Source organism: Rhinolophus ferrumequinum, chromosome 17 (genome assembly GCF_004115265.2).
Source record: "Rhinolophus ferrumequinum isolate MPI-CBG mRhiFer1 chromosome 17, mRhiFer1_v1.p, whole genome shotgun sequence".
Lineage (NCBI taxonomy): Eukaryota > Metazoa > Chordata > Mammalia > Chiroptera > Rhinolophidae > Rhinolophus > Rhinolophus ferrumequinum.
This window is the reverse complement of record NC_046300.1, coordinates 51,762,910-51,782,537: the sequence shown is the minus strand read 5'-3', so window position 1 is coordinate 51,782,537 and position 19,628 is coordinate 51,762,910. Positions and strand designations below refer to the sequence as shown.

Genomic DNA, 19,628 nt, shown 5'->3' with positions numbered 1-19,628 from the left:
CAGACATGTGATCAAGAGTCACCTCCTTGTGCCTCAGCAGTTCCATGGAACCTTACCCGAGCGCCTAAGGAGACAGCATCATAAAAGACACCTGGTTTCTTCTTGCTAGTCTCCGAATGCTTTCATGCCAGACTTTTAAGAGTCTAGGAGAATAAGCATCGTTCTGGTTCCACATCAGAGAATGATGGGAGCTCACTTTGGAGTACTCTTCAGTGCTCATCTGAATTTCTTTAGCAGCATTTATTTCTAAGCTGTTTCTTAAGAGAGTTCACCTACTAGTTGGGGATAAGGCACAAGTAGGCTCAGTGTCTTGGAAGCTCCGTCTTTGTTTCTGGAATGAGTGAGTGGACTGGTTTAGATCATTATTTCCCAGAAGGTGGGTTTCTTACCACTTGTGATAGCTCAAATGATACAGGACAAGGTGATACAGAGACAAGACACAGTAATTTTGAATCACTTTCCCTTTCCTGTTCTCTGCCAATCCTTCTGATTATGTCAAGGAGAAAATCTCAGTTTGCTAGTGTGTCTTTAACACCTCTGTCACTTGCTCATTTCCCTTTTTAACGAAGTGCAGCCTTCAGGCTCTGAAGCTTCAGGTAGGCATGAGTGTCTAACAAGAATCTGACAATAGGGTTCATTTCTTAAACTTAGTTTCTATTTATGGCAGGTGATAGTGATTTTCCGTTTAAGGCAGTAATATTGTTTATTTGTACAATAAGTTTACTTAAGTAAAAAAATGAATATTTTAAGAAACCATTAAGTACATAACAGCTCAGGTGCCACAAAAAATTGTCAAGATAGTACCGAGAGTTTGAAAACAGTGCATTAGCCGTGTTCTGAGGCCATTCTAGGATTAGAACTCTGTACCAATAAGTTCTCAAGTTTAGGCACAGCTGCTTACGAACTAAACTTGAAATTTGGACTTTGAGCATAGGACCCAGATTTCACATGGTAAAAATTTTAAATAGATTAAAAACTGGCTTTAATGTATCATTGGAAATTATTCTGGACTAGATGTTAGCCAATTTGAAAAAGTAGAATTGGATTTCTGTTCTAAAAACAAAAATCTTTTTTTTTTATTTCAAAGCTTCAAAGAAAGTTCCAAAGTTCCTGCTGAAATCATTTAACCCATCTTCTTCCTTTTCTCCTTCACCCTGAGGGGAGAGTTGAGCAACAATTTGAAGGTCGGAGTGAGCTGAGTTTGAATCCCTGCTTGGCCACTTGTGAGCCCAGAGACCTTGGGCCCGTGACTCATCATCCAAGCCTCAGTTTCCTCGTCTGTACAATGAGAACTCCAAGGGCGTTGTGGGGATGAAACGGGCATTCAAAGGGCTTCCACAGCGCGTGTGCTCCACAGCTCATGAGCAGCAGTGGCATTTATTCTGCATGTTTGTCAGTTGCACGGAAACTGTGGATGGTCTTCCCCACCAAGTGGTCTGCTGGGAGGTCACTCTTTCCTTTAAGGAAACACCCACCCAGTTTCCCAGGGATTCGAGTTGGCACTGGGCATTATTTTAGAAAAGAACTAAAGATGTTCCAAGCATACTGGCACGCTTCACATTCAGTCCTGCTAGGCAGGTGATTCTCATAATGACACTTACACAGGGACTGGGGTATGGGCTCTGGGTAGAAAGGGACCCCGGTCACAGGAGATGAGGAGCATGTCATCTGTCCTCAAGGCCAGCTCCCACCTGACACGCTTCATCTGGGAATCTTAACCAAGCTCCTACTGAGGGCACAGGCCCAGGGAAGGTGCGGATTAGTTTGCTTTGGGAGATCTTCATACCCTGTTCATCAGCAGGGCCCTTTAATTATAAATAGATCCTTTGTTGGAAATATGGGGAAGTGTGGTAGCATGATGGATATGAGTTGGTGAAGAGTTAGACAACTAAAAATGACTCCTAATGGTCTTTGACTGTTAGTAAGTATTTATTGAGACCACACTCTAGCTAGCATTTCCCCCCCTGGATTTTAAAAAGAAAAGAAAAGAAAAGGATGCAAGAAACTTCTGCTTGAGGGTGACCAAGTCATCCACAGCCCTGACATTCAGGCAGTGATTGTCATCAGCGGAAGGCAGGTGGGGAAACAGGCAATCTCTTCGGGGGAATTGGACCCCCTGGGAGGGGGAAGGGCTGGGAAGTGGTCATCCAATGGGCCCCCAGTGCTGGATGGTAACACACCATTCCCCAGGTGTGCCCTTAGGGGAGCATTGACTGCTGGGGCACATGAACAGGGCACCTGTGCACCTGGCTGGACACGCTAAGATGCGGGGGGAGGACACCAGAGGGGCCACAGACTCCAGGGTGACAGGGCTTGAATGTTGAAAGAACAGCTTCTACTTTTCCACTCCCTGCCGCAGTCCTTTGCCTCTACAGACTTTGTTGCCTTTGGGGCTCTCACCAGGCATCGGACATGAGCAGCGCTGTGGTTAAGAACCCAGGCCTCGCTGAGCAGCAGTCTCGGACTCAGTCCTGGCTCTGCCACTCACTACTGGCTGTGTGACCTTAGGCAAGGTTCTTAACCCCTCTGAGCCTCAGTAGCCTGCTTTGTGAAATGGGTTTATTAGTAGTACTCACTTAAGAGAAGTCAAGGAAATTATGCCAGAAAACACTGTGGGACAGCGTGGCAGGAGGTCACCTTCAGTATTATTGCTATTGTTATTTCTGTTTAAAAGGAAGTTGTGTATCCTGGGAAACCAGTGTGGGGGTAGCTGGGAGGGCTTTCAACTCAGGTAGATTTGAATTCGAATTTCGGCTCTGCCAATTAATTACTGGGTATGACTTGAGGCAAGTCGCTTCCCTTCTCTGAACACCTGCTTCCTCTTCTATAAAACAGGGTAATGAGGGTGACTGTACGAAATAGATGAGTGAGAGTGTGTGTGTGTGTGTGTGTGTACCCGTTCATGTGTGCACACGCCAGCACCCGGCACAGGGTGACTCCAAGACTCCTGGTGCCTCCTCCTCCCCATCCAGGGGTCCTCATTGCCTACATTCCTTCTCTTCTTGACAAAGTTAATAGAGTCACGCCTGGGTCAGGTATGGAATGACCTCTCTGTTTCTAGAAAATGGCTAGAAGCCATAAGTAGGGGCCCTGGCAGCATGTAATTTATTTAATAGCAATTCGGAAGGTTTTGCAGGCTCAGGCAGCCCCTGGCACCCACTGCAGAGCCCTGCTTTGAAAATTCAGGAGCAGCCCAGAGCCTGACTCCCAAATGGTAGAGCAGAAGGAGGAAGCGCCTGCCAGGTAAATGAGCTTTCCCTCCACCCCTGGGGAACCTTGTCCAGGGAAGTCTTTGCCAAGTTGGACCCCCTGTATTCTAAAGGAACTCTCCTCTCTATGGATGGCCTGTGCTAGAAAATTCATGGGAACTTTGCCCCTTTCTGCCACAGGAGTACTTTATCTCAGGAATAAATAACATTTTTCTTTTTCCACAAAACTGCCTTTGTCTTTTCTGGAAACTTTTATTGGCACCCCTTAGCATTGAATCTCCAGTGGCTAAACCAACATTTTTTACAAAACCAAACACAGTCAAATCACAGGTTTGTATTTACTTCTTTTCTTTTAAGTCAACTGCCATTGCCTACCGTGTTTCCCCAAAAATAAGACCTAGTTGGACCATCAGCTCTAATGCGTCTTTTGGAACAAAAATTAGTATAAGACCCAGTCTTATTTTACTATAAGACCGGGTCATTAATATAATATAATATATAATATAATATAATACCGGGTCTTATGTTAATTTTTGCTCCAAAAGACGCATTAGAGCTGATGGTCCAGCTCTGTGTTATTTTCAGGGAAACACGGTATTCATTTTCCCTTTTGTGTCTTTGTAAGTGAAATGAGCTGCAAGTGACTTGGGGAGCAGAACTGGGTCTCTGAGGCTTCTGCCTCCTTTGTCGTGTGTGTGATACATTCTTTTTCAAATTCACATGCTTCTGAATTTTAATAGACTGTAGATAATGATACATCTGGTTGTATATTAATTGCTGGGAGTTAGAAATAACACATAATCACTATGTTTCAGGGTTGCAAATGTACAGCACTGAGAGCCAGTGTTCGTTAGGAGCCTTTGGAAAAATCCATTGTTAGTGGGCATTTTTTAATTCCTGTGATTAAAAATGTTCTACAGAATGAAAACTGTCTCAAATAAAGTCAGTCTTATGTTCTGTGTGTGTGTGTACACACACGCACACGCACACACACCTCCCAAGGAATAACATTTTGAACCTATTCATCTGATCAGTTGTGTGGTGTGGGGGCAACAGAAAGCCGCTATGAGTCCATTAGAGATTACCTACCCCCCAGTTTCCTGAACAGCGTGCTCTGTACCTTATTTTTCTATATACCGTTGCTCAGTGGGGATAAGATGTCAACTGAAAGCCAAAACCAGGCAGGTTTTAAAATTTTTTCTTTTATTCCCAATGCAGTCAGTCCTTTGTGGCAGTGTCACTGGTAGCATTTCCCATTTTGAATAATCGGATTTCAGTGCATTCTGTTCTCAGTTGAGAGCAGACCGTTCTGTAACACCCAAGAGCGGAGTTCCTGGTTCTGAGTGCAGGCATGTGCTGCTGAGCTTGCACGGGGACCAAATGATCTGAAGGGATAAATTGTGCCAGGAGGGACAGCTGGGTGTTACCAAGGAGCACAGCAAATGCATTTTATGTTTCTGGAGGTCACATCTCTGCAAAGTTTCTCTGCTCAAAAATCACTCTTTCAAAAATGGAAGCTGACTGGGCAGCGTGAGAAGAGGGTCCACATTTTCGTCCTGCAGATCCGGTGCCCTTGCTTAAACATTCCTGTAGCTTTTACCCAGCCGTTCAATGTGGGATCCTTGGTCCCAGCCGAGTCCTCAGTCAGATGGCACACCTAGCTGTCAGCTTTGCTTGCCTGAGATGTAGTCGATCATCCCAGATTCAGCTGGAACAGTCTGTCCTTCCTGTGGGACATTTAGATTAAGATCTGGGCATCCTTTTTCATCTCTGTACTTTTTCCTTTTCTGGGAAGTTAAGATAATGCTGGACTTCAAAGGATGACAGATGAGAGAGGACATGTCAGTGGATCTGTGTGGTCCCTTCTGGAAGCCAAAGGTAACATGTTATTTTAGGGAGGAATTCCACCTTTAACATCTGACATGCGTTGAACATCTATCATTGAGTCAATCAGTATCAGAGTTCCTATTATTGTCTAATCCCAGATAGTATTGTGATCTGCCAAGATCGGAGACCAGTTTTTCTAGCCCATAATTCAGCAATGTAGGGTAGAGTGGGAGGGGTTGGAGTCAGACCTTAAGACCCACTTACTTGGGGTCCTTTCCCCCACTCAGGTTCTTATCTTGGGATTTCAATGCTGAAGTTTTCCTCTCCTCCGAACCTATCCTGCCAAACCACGCCCAGTGTTGCTCATCTAGCCAGAGCTTAACTAAACAGATGATAAAGGTGCAGGAAGAAAGGGAAGGTAGGACTGTGGCATCAAAATACTAGTCTCATAGCCACCCTCGGCCTCTGGGGTTAGAGCATGTCATTGGTGAGATTGTGACAGGTGAGAGGGAGCTCCAGCTTTGTTCCTGGGGAGCCTAGGGAAAAATCCAGTGCTGCCGGGAATGGATGAGGGCAGGAGACCAAGCGGGGGGCAACTTATGGCGCAGGCTTGTACCAAACACATTACCGAGATGATCTTGTATCAGCTTCCCAACAACACTGTGAGGGGGTAGGAGAGTCACTCCCACTTCATAGGGGAGGAGACCAAGCCCGTGGAGGTTACATGGTTGGCTGTAAGTCATAGGGTATTAAGGTCATAAGGTATTGTGCTCTGACCAGAAAGGTTGACTCATACTTTATCCTTAGATCCTTTGCAGAGAATCAACATATTCTTTGAGCCAGTGTTAAGAACTTTGTCACTTGCTGCAGAGGCTTTCTACTTATTTCTAAGCTCTGGGGAAGCCTCAGCAAATGTCCTGAAATTACCCTTGGGTTCTGTACAAACCAGTTTGTGAACCCTGAGCTGGAGTGGAATCCCCAGTAAGTTGTTCTCCCCCTCTTCCTCTTCCACCCCAGCCCAAGGGGAAGCCGGGGAAGCCCTTTTACCAAGGTAAACATGTACAGAATTTATATCCCACCCAAGGCTTTCCAAGAAGTCAGGAGGAAATGACCGACTGCACAACCCCTGAACCACGAGGCCTTCCTCTGGCCCTGTGGCTGTGATTAGGCCACCACTACCACCTCTGGGTGTCTTATTGGCATCCTCCACCCAGCAGTGGGCATCTTTGGCTTCATATTCCAGACCGGGGGATGGTTATGTCATGATGGGCACATTACTTCTGTGGCATTCTTGCCAAAAATAACATAACCTCCATCTAATTGTGAGAAAACATCGTCTGGGCCCAAGGCTGGCCTTCCTGTAAGAGCCATGGAGCCACAGAGCTGCTGGCAGCCCTTACCCCTTTCCAGGAGGTCAAACTTCTTTTTTTCCCCTCCTTTTTTTTTTTAGTTAAAGTTTATTGGGGTGACAATGGTTAGTAAAGTTACATAGCTTGCAAGTGTACAATTCTGTCATACATCATCTGTATATCACGTTGTGTGTTCACCATGCAGAGTCAGTTCTCCTTCCATCAGAAAGTCAAACTCTTAAAGTGCTTCAACTCTGATCATCTGGCCCTTTCTGCCTCCCTCGACAGAGTAAGAGCTTTGCTTGACTTTCAGAAGGCAGATGTGGAGCCAGGGACCGCAGAGAGAGCTAAATATTTGGCTTCCTCTTTCTCTGAAGATCTATAGAGCCATGTTTGGGCATGACCAAAATGAGTTTCAGGCAGTGGGCTGGCGTTTGCTAAAAGGAACTTATTGGGGTGTGGGTATGCATTTCTCCTTGTGCCCAAGGTTAAGTAATGGTAACATCCTGTATAAGAGAACTTGAATGTGGTTTTCTACTAAACTCCAATATTTTAGGGCTGTTTATTAGATGTGTTTAATCTTGGGCCAATTTAACCAGTAGCAGACTAATAAAATAAATTTGGGCTTGCTGCCAGGACAAATGTTGACTTACCCTTATAATGTTGACTGAAACGAATAACTTTGAAAGTAATTGAGCAGTGAAACCTTAGCCAAAAATACAGTGTCTGAAACAGTGGTTCTGTTTTATTTTACTGGCACTGTTAAGGGATTATGCTCCGTAAGCGAGGCTGTTGCTGCCTGCTTCAGCTCTTGGAGAGTCCCATATTTTACTGAATTATTTCCCAAGGTTCTTTTTTCCCCCCCAGCCTATAAATCATCATTTGGCAAAAGTTGATTTCCCCATAGCAGACAAGTAGGACAGGTTACATTTCCAATGTGGGGGCAAAAATTCAATGATAATAATAAGAAAAAAATCATAACTTGCTTGAGGTCTTCCCTCAGAAGCAAAATGGTATGCCACGAACATTAGCCCTTTCAGAGTTTGTAGTGAAATTAATTGCTTCTCCAGGGTATCCTGGATGAAATCCAGCTAGCTCCCTCCACACCCCACCTTTCCTTCATTTTGCCATTCAGTTTATATGAACATTAGAGAGCTATTATTTTGCTAGCATGTGTTTTGGACTTGAAGGAAGCAGGGAAGGCCTGGAGGAAATGAAGCCAGGATGACCACAGAAATGATCATAAAGTGTGATTTCTTTCAATCTTCATTGTTTAATTTGCATTATATGGGAAGCTGTGTTTGGGGCAGGGACTGAGCAGGTGTTCCGAGGCTCATGCCAGCATTGTCTGAGCTCAGATGTCCCCCTAATGCCTCTCCCTTAACCAAGACTCCTCTGGCTCAGGCAAAGACAGACTTGGTATACAGAGAATAAATATAATCTCTCCAACCTTGATGTGTTCAGTTTTATGGCCCTGAGGGTTGACAATTCGATTGTGGATTTGCCCAGAACATCTCATGATGTCTCCATCATATGTTTTTTTAGCATTTCCATGAAGGGAGGCTAGAGAAATTGTCGCATCTTCAACACTACAATGTCTGCAGCTTGGCCATGAGACTGAACCAAGAGTATCCTGTGGATTTTATTTATCCAGGCTCTCCTTATTCCCCATTAGCAAACAAACAAAAAAACAAAAATCCAGCGCTTGTTTTTTTCGTTTAAAGAAGGAAATTGGAATGTTTTCCTTACAGCATCTGATACGGAGAGAGTTGAGCCATTTCATCAACGAGGAAATCAGACCTCCCTTGGATGCATAGCTTTACGCAACCAGACTCGCAGCTGGAGAGAATAAACATGAGGATGTGGCCTCCATCTTTGAGATTAGCCGAGACAAAGGTATCAGGGAGCCTTCTGGGAGCTGTTCCTGGTGCTTTGTCAAAGTCCACCAGGCCGGTAGTTCCTTTGTTGAAATCACTGATAAGCATCTCAAGGGGGAAATTAGAGTTCTGAGTTTGAAGACCTTTTGCTCACCTTATGGGTTAGAAACCAATAATTCTGAAATGCATTTGGCTTAATCAATGAAACCAGGTTTCCGTTGGAATTTGGGCCTCATGTTATGGCTTTCAACTTCTGGTAACAGATGACACCAGGTCAGTTAGCTCTGTGCCAGGAAAAAGAGAACAGAAAAAAAAAAATGGATGGAAATTTGGGGGTTAGAAACCATTATTTCGTTATTGTCCTTTTCTTTTTCCAAAAAATAAGATGAAGAGTCACGTTTAGTCTCCAAAGAAACTCCCTTTCCTACTTCTGCAGCCCCACTTCTCTTGCTCAGACAGCTCTGTAAAAGGTCTGCTCATCTCTGCCTCTGTATCCTGCAAGCACCTGTAGTTTGCTGGGCCCTGCCGGCTGACTGCCTGCCCCACTCCGTGCCCGCTCCAACCAACACTGACTCTCTTGCATACTCTGCCTGGATCAACCTTCTGGTTCTCCCTGTCCAGCTGGGAGACGTTCCCCCAAGTGAAGTGTGACACCTGCACACTTCAACGAAGCCCACTTTGCCTATGCTGGGTAAACACTCACAGAATTGGATTTAAAATGATGCACATAGTCTCAAAGTATCTCTTCCAATATATGTATTAATTACAAAGGGGGTACAGTAGTCCCCCCTTATCCACAGTTTTAGTTTTCCATAGTTTCAGTTACCCACTGTCAACCACATTCCAAAACTATTAAATGGAAAATTCTAGAAATAATTCATAAGTTATAAATTGCACACTGTTCTGAGTAGCGTGATGAAATGGCCTGCCTGTCCTTCCCACTCCATCCCACCCCATCCTGCCCAGGGCGTGACTCATCCCTTTGTCCAGCGTATCTATGCTGCCTGCTCATTAGTCACAGTTATTAGATTATCAGATCGATTGTTATGGTATCGCGGTGCTTGTGTTCAGGCAACCCTTATTTTACTTAATAACGGCCCCGAAGAACAAGAGTAGTGATGCTGGCGATTGGAACATGCCAAAGAGAAGCCGTAAAGTGCTTCCTTACGTGAAAAGATGAAAGTTCTCAACTTAAGGAAAGAAAAAAAATTTATATCCCAAGGTTGCTAAGCTTTACAGTAAGAACAAATCCTCTATCAGTGAAATTGTAAAGAAGGAAAAAGAAATTTGTGCTAGTTTTTTTGGTCACCCTTAAAACTGGACGTTATGGCCGTAGTGCCTAAGTGCTTAGTCAAGATGGAAAAGGCATTAAACTTTATTATACATGTGTATATATAGGGGAAAAAACATACTATGTATACGCATGTTGTTCAGTACTATCCGCGGTTTCAGGCGTCCACGGGGGGTCTTGGAACACATCTTCCACAGATAAGGGGGGACTGCTGTAGTAGTAATTTCACAATCGAGGAATCTAGCAGATGCACCTGTATTACTTTCATGGGGCTGCTGTAACAAAGCGCTGAAATCAAGGTGTCAGCAGGGCCATGCTCCCTGCAGGAGAATCCTTTCTTGCCTCTTCCTAGCTTCCGGTATTTGCAGTCAGTCTTTGGTGTTCTTTGGGTTGCCGATGAAGCACTCCTCTTTCTGTCGTATTCATCACATCGTATTCTCCTTGTGTGTCTCTGTCTAAATCTCCCTCTTTATAAGAACACCAGTGATTGGATTTAAGCCCCACTATAACCTAGTGTGACTTCATCCTAATTTGATTACATCTGCAAAGATCCTATTTCCAAATAAGGTCACAGTCACAGGTTCCGGGTAGAACTTCAACATATCTGGTGTTTTTTTGAGGGGGGAGGAGGCACAATTCAACCCATAACACCACGTTAACCAACTGGTTAAGGTTAACATCACCAGTAATAAGATACAGTGACATAATATACCCCAATATGCTGTACTGAGAAGGGCATATCACTTCTATTATATTGTTACCAAAAATGTATTATCGGAATCTAATCATGAGAAAACATCAAACAACTCTAAATTGAGAGGCATTCTACAAAACACTGGCCCGTACTCTTCAAAAGTATCAATGTCATGAAAGACAAAGTGATCTTGAAGCACAAGGGACATTAGTGGGGAAACTGGTGAAACCCCAATAACTGCTTTAGTAGTTCAGTTAATAATGTTGTAGCAATGTTAATATCTTAGTTTTGATAAATGTACCGTGTTAGGTAAGATGCTAACATTAGAGGAAGTGGGGTGAAGAGTGCACAGGAACACGCTGTACTATTTTTGCAACTCATCTGTAAATCTAAAATTATTTCAAAATCAATTTTTTTTAAAAAAAGAGAGTGCATACATTAGTGATCAAATTCACCAGTTCTTAGAGGCAAAGGGGAGGGAGAGAAAAAAGAATCTAGTAAAAACATACGAATTTTTAGTCATATTTCAGGCTCTGTTAATTGAGAGCTTGCTTTTTACAAAGCACTGTGCTATGTGCTCATCTTATGTCTTAAGCAGAATAGTTATTCCTTGGGCAGAATAGTGTAGCAGAGGTGTATGATCCTATATATGATCCACATCTTACCTTTGCCACCTGAGGTATATGACCTGTATAAGTACTTATGCTCATTGAACCTCAGCTTACTCATCTGTAAAATGGGGATAATGATATAAGCTCTCTCATAGGATGTTCTGATGATGCTGTGAGCAAATTCATGTAAAGTTCTTAGCCCAGTGCCTGACACGGATTGTAAGGTCCCAATAAATGATAGCCCTGACCCACAGAATTCTCACTACTGCGTTATGAGAGGATTATTTCCCCTTTTTTCAGCTGAAGAAACTGTGGGCAAGTAGCTTGGCCCAGGATCACCCAGCTAGTAAGTATGATAGCCAGACTAAAGTAGATAGATGGATGATTAGATGGATTTATTATTATTATACATATGGCTCATTCTCAATCATTTAGAAAAAAACATTCACGAGGATCTGCAGGAAATCTTTGAGGGGCAAGATAGAAAGCAAGCTGTCAAGTCTTCCCAAAGAGGAGGATTGGGGCCATTGAAGTAAAGCTTATGGCTTGGAAGGAGACAGAGGCAGGAGTAAAAGAATTGGCCAGTGAGTCAGTGAGAGACCAGAGAGGGTGGGAAGGCCTTGGCAATAGGAGGTGTCAAAGGAAGTGAGAACACCAGAATATTTGTGGTGACCTAGAAGTTTTGAAGGGTGAACATCTTGGGCATAATCTGTAAAACAGTGTGAACCGCCCTTTGCCCCTAAGGAAGGGGGTGGTAAAGTTGAGGCAATTGTAGCGTAATGAGCTTTACATTTATCTGATCAGAGCGGGAGTGAGGATCTGGCAAGGATGGGAGATCTTAGCTTTCTTAGGAGAAAATGCTGCTATTGAGGGAATGAAGAGAACGTGGGAGGCAGTCATGGGGAAGGCAAAGCATACTCACAAATTAAAATAGATACAGCAGAACAGGGGTCTCCCCTCCATGTGCAGTCTGATTTTGAATGGCCCCTATTTTCTCTGTATATTTCTAAGGTAAGTCAGAGTTGAACTCCACCAGATTGTTTTCTGTCCTGGAGTTCAGTGATCGGGAACCTGTTGTTGGGTTTCTTAATGAGAGCAAATAAAAACAGTCAGTAGATTAAAACAAACTTTAGGGAGTCTGGCTGCTGGGATGATGCATGCCTCTGTGGGGTTGCTCGTCTTTAAATGTTTCGAGGTAGCCCTCCCAGGTTTGATTTCACAGCTATGTGGACCTTTCCCTATGCTGGTCTCTATTAGTTGAGAATTATTTAAATTCGGTAGTGGCATTCCCCCCCCCCCCCATTTTACCAGGTTTCTTCTAATTACATTCAATGTCTGTCTCTTTAGTGTCTTTTCTCACTAGGCCCTCGCTAACAACTGAGATAAAAACTTCAGATGGCACCCATCTGCTCCAGTCCGGCATTCACTGGTACATTTGCAAAAAAGTTTTCTGTCCATTAAAATAAATCTTTATATCGTGAGAATTTTGAGCATGTACCACAGACATAGTCATGTGCCCGGCCCCCAGTTTTGACAGTTACCAACTTGTGATCAATCCTGTTTCCTACACATCCCTTTACCCCAACCCCCCGTATTCCTTTGAGGCAGGTCCCAGAAACCATATCATTTTTTATGTCCTTTATTTGTATACATTAATGGTTGGTCAGGGAATGTTTGTTTTCTTGGGCTGATTTGTTTGAAAAACTGAGAGAATACAATGCAGTAGGATGGGGTTTACTCACATAAAAGGTGTGTCAGACACATTCCCTGCTCACGAGGAGAGGGCCCTGCACACCCAGCTCCAGGAAGAGATGCACATCGAGCCTGTGCTCTGTGCTGGAGCTGAGGGCTGTCCACATGTCCCTGTGGGAGGGTGCTGTGCCTGGGTGTCGTCCTTGGGAAGTCGTAGTACCCAAGGCCGAGGCTGAGGACCCCTGACCCAGGACATGACCCCTATGAAGCCAGCAGTAGTGCGGGGGAGTGGTCAGCAAACTATGGCCGTGTGCCAAATATGGCCCATTTTCTACAGCCCTCAAGCTGAGAATGCTTCTATATTTTTTAATGATTGAAAAAAGCAAAAGAAAAACAATGTTTTGTGATATGTGAAAATTATATGAAATTCAATTTTAATGTCTACAAATCAAGGTTTAATGGGACATAGCCACACTAATTTATTTATATGCCGTTTATAGCCAAGCCCTGGTGTAGGACATGGATTCTGGAGTCAGCCTGCCTAGATTTAAATCCTGCCTGCCTTTTTAACTGAGTGATTTTAAGTGAATTGCTCACTTCGTGCCTCAGTTTCCCCATCTTTAAAATGGGGATTGTAATAGTAGCTGCCTTAGAGGGATGTTCAGAGGAATAAATTAGTATCTGTAAAACACTGAGAAGAGTCCCTACAACAAACATTAGCTCGTTATTATTACGTAATGACGCTAGAGCTTCTCTGAGTTATACTCTGAGATTGTAACTTCCTTTTTAATGTGACGATGAAAGCATCCTACACGGTTACCAGGTGGATTAAACTCGACCCCTGTGTGTGAAGTTTCCAGCACACCTCCTGCCACACAGATGGAGCCCTGCTTTCCTGGTATTTGTAAGCATTTGAAAGACATTTTTTATGGCTCCATGAATTCATGGGCAGAAGCATCTGCTGACACAATTGATTTTCCCTTGTTCCTGGCCAGGTGTAGAACAGCCAAGAGCCGTGCTACTTACAGTAGAGCAGTCTAAGCCCGGCACCGATGGCTGTGTTTCTGGCCCTTTCTGGCCACATTTATGACTCAGTGAAGGTAGAGTCTCAGGGCACCTAAAGACATGATGTGTAAGACCCTCCTTCTACTCCCAACCCCATTCTGGCTGCAAAAATGAAGTGCAGGGAGAATGAATGAGGGTTTCCTGTGTGCCATGCCTATTAGAATGGAACTATTTTTGAAGGAATAAAAAATTATGCTAGATCATATTGATATGACAGGCATTTTCTTACATTGTATATAATCTGCTTCGGTTTTTATCTCTTGGGAGGGAAAAGGAGGAGAAAATAAAAGTTATTGTATCCCCTAGGGAAGAAATAATAAAATCTACTGAATTAAAAGCCCACATTGAAAATAAAATTGCATGGAATGCTTTATTCCCCTTTGTTTGTAGTTCCAGTACAAGAGATATTTTACATTGCTGAATCAATTCCTTTATGGAAAAAAATGACCTCCATGCCTTTCTTCATTCTCACTTTCCCTTCCTCCCACTTCTTCCTTCCTTTTTTCCTTCCTTTTTTCCCCTTCCTTGTCCTCTGAAAAGATGAAAACGTTCGATAAAAAGTTAATGCTTATTCATGATAAAAATTCACAGCAAACTTAACATAGAAGGGAACTTTTTCTACTTGATAAAGGGCTTCCGTGCTCTCAACAACCATAATACTTAATGATGAAATCTTCATAATAATCACTTCAGATTCAGGAATCAGACTAGTATACCTACGATCTCAGCTTGTAATCAGCAATGTACAGGTGGTCCTAGCCAGTGCAATAAGACAAGAAAAACAAGCTATAAGGCCTGAAAAAGATGCAACAGAATGGTTATTCAGAAAATGCTGCCTACACAAAACACTCAATGCCTTTTTCTTTTTTTTTAAACCTCTGTAGTGAGATGCCCTCCTGCCCTGTCTTAAAATTGCGGGGTGGGGGTGGTGTCTGCACTTGAAATAGAACACTGTGTTCCTGGGTTTAGCACTGACCTTGCCCAGCTTCGTCTGGCAGCCGAGTTGTTGGGCTAGGAAGCCTCTGCAGGTTGTATTCTGTCATCTCTCTGTAAAGCCGGAAAGCATCCTGGTGCTGGCATTTGCTAGTTCTCAGTAGAGCTATTTAACTAGAATCTGGAAACATTTTCCCAGAGGGTTCTTTTTAGACAGCAGTAAAATGTAGCTGGAGACATACTGAGTAAATGGAAAAGAAAATCAAAGTAGACCATGAATTTTTTTAATCTCTTAGTCTTACTGAAACTCTCAAGGAGAACACCATAATTCATACTTTGCTCATTTGGGTCAGGCATAAAGCCTCCTCCATAGATCCAGCAACCTGTAAATGTTCTGGTTGTGAAATTGCACCTGCCTGCTTTGCTGGGTCATAGCACTAAATCACACAGCAATAGTTTCTGGTTTGATTGTTCGTTACTTGGGAATGTCAGATTGCCAGAGAACAGCCTGATGTTTACTTCCAAATGGTCTCTGCCTTAGGATAGGAGTTTTAATTACAATCTCATGTAGCAGCATTGCACACAACCTGCAGAGGGGCCAGCATTTGCATCATGCATATGTCTTGTAGCTGTGCAGAAAACACCTGTCTGACTGGGTCATGTAAAATGGACAACAAAGTCAGCAGAACTTTAGAAAAGATGACAGAGCAGGTGGAACAGAGCTGAATCTTCCCCTATCCTGCCAAGTGTGCATTGCTTCCTGTCCCTTTTTAACGCAAGAGAACCTAGTTGGCATTTACCCTTCAACCTCCCCATTCTGATACAGACTCTGTGACCCGGCATCTTTAGCCATTAAAGAAAAAGAGACCCAGGAGTCTCTGGGCTTTGAGGTACATGCAGGGTTATCTGAGACCAAGTCCTGCTCTCCCAGGAAATCTCCCGTCTCGCTTGCTGCAATGCAGTTTGTGCCACCAAAGGTGGTGATATCACAATGCTGGCATTTCCAGCCCAAGGCAGGAACCATTTAGAGAAATCCAGGGGATGCTTGAGAGCCTCTGTGTGTGTGTTTACGTGTATGAGTGCGTGCGTGCGTGCATGCATGTGCATGTGCGTGTGTGTGTGTGTGTGTATGTGTGTGCATGGATTCATTATGCTGGTGGAGCAGCTCTGACGTACAAAATATTTCTAAAAAAACCTCTGCTGCGGACAGATGCGCGGGCGCCAGGAAGTGGACAGGGCGCATGCTGAAGGGCACTGTCACCTGGAAACAGCAGGGCTATTGGATCTTTCTCTAAGGCACTTCGATAACGATGATGCGATGTCTCTCATGTGGGGAGATTCATCCTTTGTGTTTTGGAACTGAGCCTTCCCCGTGTTTGGAGAGTTTCCTGCTGTCTGTTTAGCTCAGCCAGCCTAGAAGCTGGAGAGAGACCCGGCAGCCTGGATTCATTTTTTGTCTTGGAAAAGTATTTCACGGCTTCGAGGAATCGTGAAGTCCCTCCTGAACACATTGTGAAATTGTTTTTACACTTTTCTTTTTGAATTTTTCTATTTAAATGCCCAAAAGGAGGTGTCTATGTCAAAGAAGGCTTCTGATTTCTGAGGCTGGCAAGGGCATAAAATGACATGAGAATTTCTCTGCAGAATTCCAAATGCAGGCAAGATTTTTCCAAGGACCTACTATGTTTGAAACACCCTGCAGGGATGTCCTAGAGAATCTGAAGTTCTGGCTTAACCCTTGAAACTTTGAAAGCAAACCATGGCTGAAAAAGAAAGATGAGCATCTTGAGGTTCCCTCTGGAAATGACTGAGGTTTGCCACAACATTTGGCACGTTTGGCTTTTTCCATCAACATTTGGGGTCTTCATGTGCTGTCCGGCATCGACTGCAGGTCAGATGGAGCTTAGGAAGACAAGGGTAACTGTTCTCTTTGTCTTTGTAAGGTGTTTTTGTCTTTCATCTCTCTCTTTCAGCCTGTTGTTTATGTAATTCTCATCTGCAAGAAGTCACTAGAATTGATAGGCTCCCTTGCACTCATCAGCTCGGTTTGGGGTAACTTACAGATTTGCACGTTTTATGTGGAGGTGATTTTCAAAACTTGTGGCTATATGTAATATAAAAACCAATGCTCACGGTAGGGTTTTTTCTTTGCACAGTTTCTTTTGCTGTCTGGTTGTTAGAAGTAGCAATCTGTACATTTCAAGTATACAGAGGATACAAATATGCTTTCCTAAGAGCCCAGTAATAGAAGAAGTTATTTAAAAAAACACTTTTTAAAATTTAGTTAAATAAATAAAAAACAAATATTCTTTGTGGTTTAGAAAAGCCATTGCATGAAAGAAATTTGGAGAGTGGCTGCAGGCAAGGTGAGGAAAAGGTTTTGAAAAAGATATAACCAGAAGCACCAAAAGACAACTTCCCAACAAGATCATTGGATGGAAAATCTGAGGCAGCTTTTCTTGACAGGAGGGGTTGGGGAGAATGATTTTACTGAATGGAAGCTTCTAAATTAAAAGCTGGCAGGTATTGGGAGTGAGGGGTAATGAGCAGATACGGGCCCATTTGCTGTCTGCTCAGATGCTGCTTCTGTTGACACCCCCCTGCTATTTCTCCTTCCCTGGCTCCTCAGCCAGGTCATCTCCACAGAGCTGGAGTGAGACAGGGCACGGTTTACATTCCACAGATCTGTGTGCAGCCGGCAGCTCGTGGACTGGGCACAACTATATGGTGGAGTTATGTTGTCTTCATAATTGACCTTGACATTTTCCGTTTTTTTTGTTTGTTTGTTTGTTTTTTAAACCTACAGGAGCCTAGTAATAAACGGGTCAAACCCCTTTCCAGAGTCACGTCACTAGCAAACCTCATCCCTCCTGTGAAGGCCACTCCGTTAAAGCGCTTCAGCCAAACACTGCAGGTAAGAAGGACATCGTGGGCTCGTGTTTGCAGAAAATCTGTTATGCAGGAGGGGACATTTCTGTTTTACCCAGAATCTGCCCTGGTTTCAGATAATCAAGGTTTATTTCAATCGAAGGGAGCAAGTGAGGCCGACTGCAAGGAAGAAAGAGGTATTTTCAGGTTGTAAACTGGGGTGGGGCAGAGTCCTTTGAGAGGTAACTTGAGGAGTGATCACTATCACGTCTTTCCTCACAGTTGTATTTCCGAGTCGTGCACCCCATCCAGGCGCGCTCTCACACGTTTTGTTCTAAAATATCTATGGGCCTCCTTGGGAAACCAGTACATGACATGAGCTGGCGGGCAAGAGAGCCGCCTGGCTTAGATTGGGGTCTGTAAATTATAGCACATGGAAAAAAATTCAGCCTACCTTCTGTCTTCTTATGGCCCACGAGCTAGAAATGGTTTTCACTTTCTAAAATGGCTGGTGGGAGTGGCGGGGAGGAAGCAAAAGAGGACTGATATTTCACAACATGTGAAAATTACATGAAATTCAAATTCGGTGTCTGCAAATGAAGTTTTGTGAGAACACAGGCATGCCCACATGTTTATGTGTTGGCTAGGGCTGCTTTTGCACGGTTGTGGCAGAGTCGAATAGTTGTGACAGAGACCATATTGCCCACAAGGCCAAAAATACTTACTATCTGGCCTTTTCCAGAAAATGTTTACTGACCTCTGGCTTAGAACAAGGGCCCCGGAGGGGAAGTAGCTCAGTTCTGACTTTGGCTCTGTCACTCAAAGACTTTGTCACTTTGGGCAGATGACTACACCTCTTTAGGTCTTGCTTTTTTATTCCTAGTGGGTAAAATGGGGGTGATGCCACAGCTCCTTTATAGGAGCATTGTAAAGATTTACAAGATAGTGCATTTAAAGGACTTAGTTTATTACCTTGGCCCTTAGTTGGCGATCTAATTTGCTAATTAGTTAGCTAAGTAGTAACTAAGTAGTAGATAATATCTACTGTAACAATCCTTTGGTTAACAAGTGGTTGTACTTGTTCTAATTCATAAACTCCTGATAAAGTTTATCTTTTAAAGTGAAAATTGAGATTTCTCCAAGGCCTTGTACCTAATTTGATAATCATAAAAATCCCCTTGTAGACGGAGGCCCACCAAAGTCAGGCCATGAAAAGGCTCATCTTGTTTAGCTGAGAAGTCTTGAGGCTGCCATTTCTCACTTGTCCGGAATACTTTTCTTTGTAGCATTTTTATCTTACCTTTGTGAGTCATTAAGAAAATTGTGGACTGAAACCCAAGGTCTGTCCCATGCTATGACAATCTATGACTTGAGAACTATTGGAGTGTCCCTCATCCCCCATCCCCCCCGTTGCTTCCACCCCATTCAGCCCTTGTGCTGTGACTCGGCGTAGCCCAAGCTGTTCTCTGCACTTTCCTGTAGGCGCCACTCCTCTCCAATGCTTATCCCCCATCCTGCCCATTCCTCTGTTAACCCTGCTAACAGTTTCTCCTGAATGAACACCTCATCATGTAATTAGCTGTAGGTTTGGCTCTGTTTCTCTCGGTGCATGGGCCTCTGAGCCCCTGGGTATTCCCTGATCCCCTTTGTAGGAGAACAGAGGAGGAAAAAAATAAGGTAATCTGGGGGAACCAGATGAAGGGCTTTGAAGCTAGCGGAGAAAAATGTGTTTACCTTCTCTCCGCTGGGACCAGTCCCTCAGCCTTCTGGCCAAGTTCATCGCAGGTTTCCCCTGGAAGATTCATCACCGCTCCAGACCTGCACATCTGGTCTTTCACTGAGTTCTGCTTTTCAAAAATTCTTTAGCCTGTCTACTGCTATTTTACCCTTTCCTTTCCATCCCAGTGGCTGTGGCTTAAGTTCATTCACACTGTAGTATTTCCCTGCTTGATTACAAGACCTCCATGTTGCCAGCCATGTCTTTCCATTGTCTCTCCTAGGACACCCCCCTCGCCCCAGGAAGGGCCTCCCTTATCCCACGAGTATTGAGTGGGCCTCATCATGCACCCGGCTCTACTTCTGCCCTCGTGTTGCTCACATTCCACATAGAGTTGCCTTCTGACAATTTCAGGGCCACATCTGGCCCTCAAGTTGTGTTTTGTTGGGCTGCGTGGTGTTTTGAACTAACGTTTAAAACTCCAAACAGTCCATG

The 19,628-nt window shown here is 43.9% G+C and overlaps 1 protein-coding gene across 7 annotated transcripts in view; it reads left to right on the top strand.

The window, feature by feature from the left end:
* Window positions 1–19,628, top strand: part of ARHGEF3 (Rho guanine nucleotide exchange factor 3) — a 285,970-nt gene that overhangs the window by 233,710 nt on the left and 32,632 nt on the right. For 5 of the 7 annotated variants that reach the window (XM_033132825.1, XM_033132821.1, XM_033132820.1 and 2 more), the window contains one exon: window positions 17,355–17,462. In XM_033132825.1, coding sequence (XP_032988716.1) covers window positions 17,355–17,462 — 108 coding nt within the window. Of the gene's footprint in view, window positions 1–8,224; window positions 8,282–15,843; window positions 16,466–17,354; window positions 17,463–19,628 lie in introns of those variants that run through there. The other 2 variants (XM_033132826.1, XM_033132823.1) reach the window with 2 other exon arrangements.